Source organism: Moschus berezovskii, chromosome 7 (genome assembly GCF_049115385.1).
Source record: "Moschus berezovskii isolate FMDL1 chromosome 7, NW_MosBer_1.0, whole genome shotgun sequence".
NCBI classification, from domain to species: Eukaryota; Metazoa; Chordata; class Mammalia; order Artiodactyla; family Moschidae; genus Moschus; species Moschus berezovskii.
Window position 1 is genome coordinate 88,459,367 of NC_142466.1, and position 12,358 is coordinate 88,471,724.

Consider the following 12,358-nt stretch of genomic DNA (forward strand, 5'->3'; position numbering starts at 1 on the left):
TATACATTAAATATATATATAAGAATATATGAAATGAGTATATATAGTAAATATATGTATCTACTTTATAAGAAAGGAAATTAATCACTATAGGATTAAGACATTAGGTTCAAATTTTCAGCCAAGACAAATTCTTAACTGACTTCTGTACTTTTTGCCCACAAGGGATAACTGCTGATTACTTGGGCTGATAAATAGCAACCCTATTTACCACAGTTCATGACAGAAGACAAATCACAGTTATTTTTTCCATGTGTGGGTTTTATTTTCAGCCCTTTATACTGAGCACAAACTTGCCTCTGGTTTCTAGACCATCTGTCATGAGCAGTGGGCTGCTGCTCTTTTGCACATGATTCGGTGGATTTACCTTTTGTTTCTCATCACCAGCATTCACTCACTTATTCATCTAGGGTCCCTAACAAAGCACATACAAAGAGAAGAGGGCTTGTGGGTCAGACTCACTACCTGCCTGCCTGATTTTTCTGTACACAGGTGAGATATTCCTGTACATCTTCTGGGGACCCTAGAATGAGGGGGACTCGTTGGTGAATGGCTTCAGGCTTCACATCCAGCACGGGTTGGGTGCCCGTGGTTGCCAGGCCTCCTGCCTGCTCAATGATGTAGGCCACGGGATTGCACTCATACAGGAGCCGGAGCTGAGGAGAAACAGAGTCAGGTGGACAAGCGTTCCAAGTTGCCAAGATCCCCAAACCATGCACCTGAAGCTCCAGGAGGAACTCCAATCCTGAGCCTCTGTCTCATTAGTGCGAGTACATTTGCCCATCTCAGGGGAGCAGGCTGCCAGAGACCAATGCTCTCCAGAAGGCTGGGTGCCCCAGCTGATGCCGATCACATATGCCTTTGGGGACACCTCCAATCGATAGCTACCTGTCTGCTGACCTTTGTGCTTATGAGAGACTTGAGAGTATGAGATCTTAGTATTCACTTCTCACTGGTTCGTCAATAAGGTGAAGTGATTCTGGGTCCAGGTTAGGAGCCTCTACATGCCAGACCTTAAGGCCAATAGAGTCAAGCTTGGATGTGATCGGAGGGTCACCTAGAGAGTGCTGGGTGGTCTCTTAGGATAACTACACTGTCCAGGATCGTGGGGAGGAACAGCTCAAGTGTCAACTTGGCTGAAGAGTTTGCTGGTGTTTAGATGACCTTTTCTTTTGACCCCTTAGACTGAGTTGCCTGGTCTCTTGTTGCTTGCTCTCCCGCAGCATCCTGTACTTCCCCTTTCGTGATAATCCTGACTCTGAGGTTTGTTTAATGTCTACTTCCTTGAGGGCAGGGGAGGCATCTCTTAAGGTGGGTCTTCGTGGCATCTTCATTCCTAGTACTGCCTGACATGTAGGAAGTGTCCAAACAAGGCTACAGTGTATGCTGCACAAAGGACTCCCAGTGGAGGGCAGAAATGGGGGGAAATCAGCTGTAGCATTTTTTGCCAAGCCGGGTACATGGATCCAGTGCCTGTTCTAGAAAGAAAAATAGCCCTTCTAAAAGGCACTATGAGATGACAAGGTGTCAATCCTGTGTCCAGTTAGTATATAGTGAGTTGAATTGAAATGGGCTGATCACATGTCCTTTCTGGGTCTTTTTCTGTCATTATGTTTTGACTTCTTCCTCATCCCCTGACCAACAGCAGACACACACATGTCACATAGATTCAGGTGATGTTCTTGCTGCATGCTCTGACTCTATATCACACTATCCTCTCCTTCCTTCCCTCATAGGTATGAAATCTGTAACTTAAATTTCCTTTTCTGTAATCAGCTTTCAAAGTGATTGATCCAGCTCTGCACAACTTCTTTCCATTCTTTTCTTCATCGTTACATCTTGTGCTGATTTTTAAATTATTGTTGTTTCAAAGAGAGAAACAAACTAGTTCCAATCTAAATTGGAGAGCCAGGCACTGAGCAGGAAGTTAAAACTGTACGGGGCATCTATTTCCATTTTGGGGAAACAGAATAGGATGCTTTTATTTGTACCATGTTGATTCAGATACTATAAAAAAACAGAGAAGGATTTTACATGGATACTTACATAAAACTTACCTTGGAACCAGGTTTTGTTCTAACCTTAAGATATTGTCATAGTAAACTCATTTTAAAACACAGTGTCCAGATCTTCATGGTGCCTTTACCTGTAGGCTATGTGATCTATTTTTCTCCCCACAATTAAAATCTACATTGCTCTACAGAGACAATAGGAGGGGGAGCAGTCACACCCCACTACCCACCCACTCACACAAACATGGTCACAGAGACCATGAGAGCTAAAACATGGAGATCAGAAATCAGTGGTACCTACAGCCTGTTATATAGACTGAAGTATATCAGAAAGAGAAGAGCAAACATCACATATGAGCACATGTATATGGAACCTGGAAAAATGGTACTGATGAACCTATTTGCAGGGCGGGAATAGAGACGCAGACACAGAGGACAGATTTGTGGACACAGCAGGGGAAGGAGAGGGTGGGATAAATTGACAGAGTAGCATTGAAACTTATATATTACCATATGTAAAACAGATAATGGTAAGTCTCTGTGTCACACAGAGAGCTCAAACCGGTGCTATGTTGGGATGGGATGGGGTGGGGAGTGGGAGGGAGATTCAAGAGGGAGGGGATATATGTACACTTATGGCTGATTCAAGTTGTCATATGGCAGAAACCAACACAACACTGTAGAGCAATTACCTCCAAATAAAATTTAAAAAAAGAAATCAATGGTACTTCGAATATGGTACTATGAATGTAGATCTATATATGCAGTTATATATCTTATGGAAATATTTTTGTAATTATATGTAGATATTTTCTGACTAATTTTAAATCATCTTAATATTAATAGCTAGTAGTAATTAGTCTTAATGTTCTTGTTAGAACTGAGTAGATGGCAAACGTGGTTCTACCTAAGAATTTCCACATCTTCTACTTGATCTCATGTAATACTCCTTAGCACTGTTCTGCTCACTAGATTTATCTGTCCAACAAGCTAATATACAAGAGCTAAACCATCACAGGAAGAGAAATGCCTGATACACCAACCTGCATGTTAAACTCTTCTCTCTAGTTTCACATGCTGTGTTAGACTTCTTATCGTGGCTTTGAAACTGGCATTTCAATAATTCAGATCGGATCGCCCACACTGAGAGATGCATATATGTGTGGCTAGTTGTTAGTGTGTCAGAGAATATGCAGACATTTATTTGAATTTGTCTTCTTACCTATGATTCTGTGACTGGCTAAACATCAGATACTTTTCCATGGCAGGGTCTATTCAAGATAGACGCATTGGGATCATAGGATTCCCACTTGATAACACAGGTACTTTAGGTTTTGTTTCATAAAGTTGCAATGAGATCTTCCCAGAGCTACCTTTACAGGTAGTTCAGAAGTTTTTAGCCTGAACTTCTGGGAATTCTCTAGGAAATTCTTGGGTTGACCTCAGGTTATTGTGAACCCCCTGACAACATATGTAATCTGTATGTATACATGTAATAAGTTTCATTAAGTTCTCAAAAGGATCTATGATCCAAAATCAGCTGGTAATGAAGCTAAAAGACAGACACAGCATGTGGAAAGTGGGGGTGAACACAGCTGATTCACAGTGAATTGAGGAGCATGAAGTGGAAGCCAGTGACAATCACCAACAACTTCAGCCTCCTCCTTCTCCAGGCCTTCTACCATAACCTTAGACCTCTATTAATGGGATATATAGTTCGTTTCTCTTCCACCTGCCCACTCACAGACAGATAATAGCCAAAAACGGTCATGATGAGAAAGGGAATTGTGACCAAGAAAGGCTTCCTGAGCAGATTCAGCCAGTGGACAGAGGAGAGTTACCTTGCCCTTCGGACTTTTCTGGTTCGCTGGGTACAGGAAGATCCCTCCATAGACAAGGGTGCGGTGCACATCAGCCACCATGGAGCCCACGTACCTGGCCCCATAAGGAGCACTGCCGTCCTGGAGGATGGAGAGGGGAGAGGCAAGATGCAGTGGGTTTAGCAATCAGTCAGCACCTGCTTCAGGTGACACTTCCAGTGGGTGTGAGCTCTGCATTCCAGGTCCTCTTTCCTCTACCCACTAGCTTAGGAATTGAAATTATTATGTAGCTGACCATTCCATTCATTAGGAGTCCCCAAACCTCAACTAGTAATTGGACTCGTTAAATGTTGGACTACTTAAAGTGAGAGACAATATGTGTCCTAAGACAGAAGCTAATGAGAAGAAAAAAAAAAAAAAACACTGAAAAAAGAAGTATAGACAAACACCAACTGTTGGGCTCCTCTATGAATCTCCTCCTTGGCCCCCACAGTTCAGAACACTTTTTAGTTTCTTGAAAACCAGATCCCCTTGAACCATGACAACTTTTGCACTTAGTGTAAGCAGTGTTTATCCACTGGCAAAAATTATTTTAAATACTTTTAGAAATCATTCAAATAAATAAAACAGCTTCCGTGTAAACATCAATTTCATTAGTCTTATAACGAAAAGAAGATTTGCTCTGAAAGAAATAAGTCAAAGTTCAGGATTTCCCTTAAGCAGGCCACATCAGTAAGGCATGACTATCTGATGAAAGGGCTCCTTCGGGCCGGAGGAGCTTTTGCTTTTTCCTAACTCAGTGACCCATGCGAGATTTCTGTGTCTAATCTAATAATTCTCTGACAACACAAGGAAACGCCAAAAATTTTCAGAGCAAATATCTAATGCTTTGCGTGGCATCAGCCACTATAAAATGCATTGATTTTATAAGCATTTATATGCCAAACCCCTCCATCAGTGTGTGACGCCCTTGGGGAAAAGACTGTCTGCTTGATCTTAGCATCATTCCCTGAGTTCAGCCTGGTGTGGGGCAAAAGGTAGCAGCTGGTAGGTATGCACTACTTTCTGAAGTGCATACACATGAGATATCTTGAAAGCACTATTCAGGTTGCATGTTAAAAATTACATGGGAGATTTTGCCTCCTCCATTTTATTTACATAATGATATTAAGTATACAAAACACCTTCAGATGCCAATTAAGAGAATTCTCAATAGGTAAAAGAATGCAGGTCTGAATTGGGGATGAAGAAAATGGACTAACTTGAGTAGCTCAGAGGGTAAAGAGTCTGCCTGCAATTCAGGAGACCCAGGCTCGATCCCTGGGTCGGAAAGATCCCCTGGAGGAGGAAATGGAAACTCACTCCAGTATTCTTGCCTGGAGAAACCCCATAGACAGCAGAACCTGGTAGGCTACAGTTCATGGGGTCGCAAAGAGTTGGACACAACTGAGTGACTTCACTTTCACTTTTTGAGGAATATTTAGGAAATAGAGTTGGTAACGCCCAGTAAATGGTTAGTCATGGGCATAAGAAAGAGGTAATTCTCTGGATTCCCCAAACTTTGTTGGGAATGAATATGATGGTAGAGGCAGTATAGGTCCAGAGAAGAAAACCAGAAAGTAGTAAACTTGGGAGATGGTGTGTGGGTGTGGGTGTGTGTGTAGAGTGGTGGGAGGTGGCTAATAGGAGGGTCAGAGTTGGATATGTGGAGTTCTAGGTGTCTGAAGGAGCAAGCAGATCTGAATCCTATCAGAAGAGACTGTATGAGATCACCCTGGGGGGACAAGTGTGAGCGGGAATAAAGTACCATATGTACCAAGACGGAAGCGTAGACAGAGGTATGGGAACTAATAAAAGAAGAAGATGGTTAGGAAAATAGATGGAAAACCAGACACAAAGCTAAAGAAGACAAGTTTCATGATGGACAGGGTTGTTGTTTAGCCACCAAATCATTTCCAACTCTTTTGCAATCCCATGGACTGTAGCCCACCAGGCTCCTCTGTCCATGGGATTTCCCAGACAAGAGTACTGGAGTGGGTTGCCATTTCTTTCTCTTGGGGATCTTCCAGACCCAGGGATTGAACCTGTTTCTCCCGCATTAACAGATGGATTTTTTACCACTGAGCCACCAGAGAAGCCAGAAGGGAAGAGTAAACAACCTTAAATGCCATGGGGAGATCAAGTAACATAAAGTGGAAACGTGATGCTGGATTATGTAAAAGAGGATTACAAAGGGCTGATATTGGAGCAAAGAGGGTCAAAGAGGGAATGAAAGAAAAAAAAAAAAAGAGGGAATGAAAGGAAAGAAAAACTTTCAAAAAATGAAAACTTTCTTTCCACTTCTGGGTATTTATCCAAAAGAATTGGAAACAGAATCTCAAAGAGATATCTGCATATCCATGTTCATTTAAGCATTATTCACAATAGCCAAGAAGTGGAAGCAATCTAAGTGTCCATTGACAGATGGATGGATAAGGAAAATGTGGTATATACACACAGTAGGATATTATTTGGACTTTGAAAAAAAAAAATCTTGTCACTTACTCGACTGATATTAAGCAGGGCCCTTTGGGGCTCCTGGGCACAAAGACTTTGTGTCCCCCATTTCTTTGATTATAGGAAGCAGCCTTCATTCAACCTTCATGACCTTCCCTGAGTTACAAGGGGCAGATTCAAGCAGTTGTTAATCAGAAAAGGGAGGGGATGGAAGATCAAGGAGAAATAGTCAAGAGCAGCCTTGGGACAAGGTCCTGTTTTCCCCATCAAAGGAAACACACAACAATATCTTTGAACTATTTTGCAGATACGAAACCCCCTCCAGGTGAAAGAAGATAACAATTAATGATGGTATGCCGCCCACAAGCATGTAGACCCCAGACCAGTTGGACCTGAAGTTTGATGATGCTGACTCCAACTCAGCTCACTACCAACCCATCAAAAGAATGTCCTCAAGCTGATCATGTCCTCTTTGGACAATCACTACAAAACTTCTCACTGTCTTCCCCAAGAGGGGACACATGATTTTGAGGGTATGAGCCTGCTGTGTCCCCCTTTGCTGGAAAGGCAATAAAACTATTCTTTTCTACTTCACCCCAAATTCTGTCTCCAAGGTTCAATTCGGCACCAGTGTACAGAGAAGCTGAGCTTTCAGCATCATAACATGGATGAAACTTGAGGACATTGTGCTAAGTGAAATAAGCCAGTTAAAAAAGACAAATACAACACTATTTAACTAATATGAGGTATCTAAAGTAGTCAAATATATAGAAACACAAAGTAGGACATGGTTACTAGGGATGGGGTGAGGGGGAAGGAGAAAAGGGTGAGTTGTTGTTCAATGGCTATAGAATTTCACTTTTGCAAGAAGGAAATGGCAACCTACTCCAGTATTCTTGCCTGGAGAATTCCATGGACAGAGGAGCTTGAGGGGCATAGTTCATGAGGTTGCAAAGAGTCAGACATGACTGAGTGACTAACACACATACAGAGAAATAAAAAGTTGCAGAACAGAGAATAACATTTGTCTTGTTGGAGGTTTACAGGAACATCACATTCTGACCTACCTGGGCAACTGCAAGAACAAAGGATCCTGACACCAAAAAGTTTGGAACAAACAACCGCATCCTCTCCCTTTTTGGTATAAAAGAGGCCTGAATTCTAACTCAGGCAAGATGGTTCTTTGGGACACTAGTCCACTATCTTGGTCTGCTGACTTTCCTAATAAAGTCCTTATTCCTTGCCCCAACAACTCGTCTCTCGATTTATTGGCTTGTCATGTGGCAAGCAGTAAGAGCTTGCATTCCTTAACATTACTTGACTGTTCTGGGCCTCAGTTCCTTTATTTGTAAAATGAGGGTTGTGGTATTAATACTTATCTTGTAATCTGTTGGAGAATTGAATGAGTTAGTACATGATAAGCACTTGAAACAGACAGAGGACACACTAGCTATGATTATCATGACTAATAGAAGAGTGCAATCAGGGATAGGAGAAACCGCCACTGGCAAGAGACAGAAATAGCAAAGGAGGACAGTTCTTTCCACAATGGTGGATGGTATAGAAAAGTGCTGGTCCATTTCCCATCTCCTCAGGGCGCAGCATGTGGAAGCAGAGCAGCCAGAACACAAAGACCCTGCCAGAAAGCAATGGCCTCCGGCAGAATGAGGAGTGGGAGGGACACTGTCTGCACACCCTGGAGATGGGCTTCCCAGGGCAAAACTACAGGACAGCAAGGGGACTTCTTTTCAAAACAGAATGGTCTACATTCTTTTTTCAAGTGTAAGAGTAAACACTTCTTATTTAAACACTTATTATTTAAAATAAGGGAGAAGAAATCACAACATATTACACATTTTTAAAAGCTGACTCTTACTATACTAAACACCATAAAATCCAGAAAAAGAATATATAATACTTTTATTAATATATAATATTTTTATTAATTAACTACTTGATATGATTTTTCCCTTTCAATTTTCTTGGATGCATACTCTTTGATTGCCTCTGCAAATGACAAAGGTTTTGGTAATAATTTCTAGAAAGAGTTACAATGATGTCTTTTCAATGACATATTGCACATATACATCAGAGAAAGTCAAGAACTCTATAATATCAACTTCTTGAAACCACTATTAACAAGATGGCACATTTTGAAGACATTTTATGCATACACACATCCTATATATACATATGTGTGTGCAGAAATACATTCACATGTATTTAATGGTGTAATCCATTTCGTTGACTGCCTATCTTGTGGACATGTCTCACTACCAATATATAAAGCGGGACTTAAATGGATGAATAGCTGTGTGGCACAACACTTCACTAGAATATTGTGAATACCCCAACCAACCCTTCCTGCTTCCTGTTGGATACTTCAGTTGTTCCTTTGTTGTTGTTATAAAACAATGCTGCAGTGACATATCCTTGTTCATTTATCTCTGTTTTTATTTGATCAATTGGGTTTTTAGGATCAGTTTCTGGGGGAAATTTAAGATTAACTGAGTCAAAGATATGAATATTTAATATTGGAAATCATACTGTCAGATTGCCCCACCCAGAAAGGTTGGGAGTTGAGGGGGACATTTAAGTTTCCTTTAACATTTTATAAGAGTACTTATTTTCCCACACCACTGAGCACTATTCATCTGTTGAATCTGTGCAAATCTCAAATGTGGAAATGATGTTGTATTTTAATTTGCATTTCTTTTTTAAGCATCTTCCAATTTGCTGACTGGACAAACCTGTTTCTCTCATGACTTGCATGATCGTGCCCTTTGTCTGGTTTTCTGTTTGGATGTTCATCCTTGTATTTGGGTCCTCATGCAGTCATACTCTTCAATTGTTTTGGTCATACATGGGATGACTCCTTTGTTTCTCAGTTTGAAACTTCTCCTTCAAAAGTATTTATGGCTTTTTTTTTTTTGCCTAAGAGTTTGGTTTTCTGGTGGTAAAATAAGTATCTTCCTTCATGGGTTCTAGAAGAGGTAACTTTTACCTTAGAATGGGAACCACTGTGAAATTATCACCAAGGCTGGGAACTTGTAAATAAATAATTTTGACTTTATCTACTTCACAATCCATATCCTATTACTTCTGCCCTTAAGATACCTGATGGGTTTGTGTGTGATGACAAAGGAGAGATACCGGAAACTGCACTTCTAAGATTTTTGCTTCACAAACAAGACAGAAAGAAGAAAACTCTAAAGCTTCAGTCTGAGGCAGCAGAGGGAGGTCCAGCACCCTGCTAGCCGAGTGCTCTGGACTTCATGGAATCCTGAGCACTTTCTGCCTAGAGCTTGTGAAGGGCTTCCAGGGACAGCCAGGCTGGCACCTCACACCACTCTCCTTCCAGTCACTTCCAGGGTGGGTCAGACTTCACACTCTTGACCTGGAAACACTGTGACTCCCTCCTGCACTTGTCTTAATAGGGCTTTTTGTATAGCAGACATACTTATTGGATTGTTTGGGCTGTCTTAATAGCCACATGAAGTCCAGGACTCAGTGTTCAACCTTAGAGCCGAAGACCTTTCTAAAACTTGGAGTAAACACCAGGTCCTGATTTCAGACCATGTGAAAGGGACCTTCACTTAAATATAACCGAGTGACCAGAATCTATGCACAGAATCTACACACAGAATCTATGGCAAAAAATGAGATGCTCTGGCCTGAAACCCTGGATTTTGAAAAATTGGTCTCTGCCTTCTTCATAGACAATTTCTCCTGGATAAACTAACCTAGAGAGTGCTAACTTTAGTAGGTAAATCTTAGCTATAAAATAAAGATATTGATTGCTAATGAAGAAAGTCAGAGTCTGCCATGCTCCCACTGGTCAAAGCCACAAACAGGGGCAAAAACCTCTTTCAGCCAGCCCCCCACAGCCATTTCCCAAACAGGAACCACAATAATTCTTTGATCTCAGGCACACTACCAGTTAGTATTCAGGTGTCCCTGATGATCTGTTTTTTGAATAGTTACTTTTAACCTAAGAAGGTCCATGCATTGCAGTTTGTTACTGTGCTCTTTAAAGCTCTCCTCCCACTGGGAGATACATAATGTCTGACTGTCTCTCGTTTTGCCGTGTTAGCAGCCATTGTGTGGGACCTTAGCCCCCTGACCAAGGATCAAACCTGAACCCACTGCAGTGGGAGCGTACAGTCTTAAAGCAGCTGTAGGAGAACCAGGAGAGAGATGTGGAACACACGGCCCTTGAGGAAACAGTTTCAAGACAATGGGAGCAAGAATAATACGTTTGGGGGAAAAGTTAATTAGGACTGTCCTTCCTTCTTCTTCTATTCAGTGACATCAGAGAAGTCATACTCAAGAGGGATCATACAAATATATCGAGACTACAGAAATATGAATAGAGCTCAGCTCTTAAAACCATGAACAAATTCTCTCAGGAGACACATCTTACAAATATGTGAGTGTAGGAGAAAGACTTCCTTTCAGTCCATTTTAGAACTTCACTGAGACAGTATTCTCCCTGCTTCTGTTTCAGGCTTTCTTCACTCACCTCAGGAAACTTCTTTTTCTGCACATATTCTGTGGTGGCAGCATCAAAATACTTGGCATAGCCCTCGTTGAGGCTGTAAATCTTTCCTTTCTTTTTAATCTTGACATCTTTTTCCACCAAGACAAATTCACCAAGAGCCTAGAAAGGTGAAGGGAAATACCAGGAAGAAGAGAGATATCAGGAAACAGAAGTCAATAGCACACACTGCAATAACCAGAGAACAGTAACTGAGCTGGACCTGATGGAAGGACCCAGGGGTAGCGAGGTCCTCCTGTAGCCTGTCCAGTGATGTTTTTATGAGACTTACAAATAACAGGGACAATGCGGAGCCTGCACAGGCAGCACAAGCTGTAATATAACAAATAATAAAATAATTCAAAGGAATAAGAAGGAAAGTTTCCCTTGTAACTCTCATTTGTAAAGAACCTAGCTGTATTTATCCCCTCAAGTTCTCATCCCCAGTTAATCCCTAATGTTTTCAGGAAGATTTGGGCTGTCAACAATGAGAGGAAGAAGTTACACAGATGGGATTTGTCATGGAAGTGGGGATGTAATTAGACCACTAATTTGTGGTCCAGTTATTTTATCTTAATGACTCAATCTTGGAAACCATTCAAATTTCCTTGCATCCCTAGGGACTTCCCTGGTGGTCCAGTGGTTAAGGCTCCATGTTTCCAATACAGGGGGCGTAGGTTCGATCCCTGGTGGGGATCCTGAAAGCTGCATGTCACAGCAAAAAAAATAACAAAGAAGAGCAAAGTTCCTTGTATCCCAAGTACTCTTATACAGGATAAAGAGGAAATCCCTTCAATCAGAAACTGTATTCAGTTGGCATGAAGAATCATTGATAAACTTTATTTTAATCCTCAGAATTACTAATAAAAGTGCCCCGTCTCCCTACAGCCTCCCTACAGATGTCCTTTTCTGCAGGGAATCCCTCAGGTATGTGAGTGCTGGTGGTCTCATCTCTAGGGCTGCAATTCGCTAGCTGCAAATTCACTTTGAAAGGCTCAACGTCTCACGAAGTCACTAGGAAGGAAATCAAGACCTGGAAATCTAATCAGTTCTGACTAAACTTTGAAGACTGAGAAAGGAAAAATCCCCCAAGGTGACAGCTCACAGCTAGAAGATTCCTAATGAACATTGACAACACTCTGACAAAGAGACAAGGCTATGCTGACCGTGTCTGAAATAAGACAATGGCAAGGATATTCAGCTGCAAAAATAACCAAGCACACTTCTTTTCTGTGAAATATGAGTACTGACTGCTTTTTTACCAATGAATTTTCACCCTCACTTTAACCTTCCCACCTCCTAGATAAAAATTGAGATACAAAATCATTAATTGTACCCACATCTAGACAATACCCAATCCAGAATTGACCCTCTCTTTCTCAAACCTTCTTTAGATTCATCAAGCAAAAGCCCATGTTCTATATATAATAAGGCCATGTCAACTTCCTCTCTCATTTGAATGAGACAGTTGAATGGCATCACCAACCTGATGG

The 12,358-nt window shown here is 41.4% G+C and overlaps 1 protein-coding gene across 1 annotated transcript in view; it reads right to left on the minus strand.

Annotated features, from left to right (window-relative positions):
- Window positions 1–210: 210 nt before the first annotated feature.
- Window positions 211–12,358, minus strand: part of FBP2 (fructose-bisphosphatase 2) — a 47,768-nt gene continuing 35,620 nt past the window's right edge. The window contains exons 5-7 of the mRNA XM_055427416.2: window positions 10,851–10,988; window positions 3,854–3,973; window positions 211–656 (exon numbers count right to left, since the gene is read on the minus strand). Of these exons, the coding sequence (XP_055283391.1) occupies window positions 462–656; window positions 3,854–3,973; window positions 10,851–10,988 (453 nt within the window). The 3' untranslated portion in view covers window positions 211–461. The remainder of the gene's footprint in view (window positions 657–3,853; window positions 3,974–10,850; window positions 10,989–12,358) is intronic.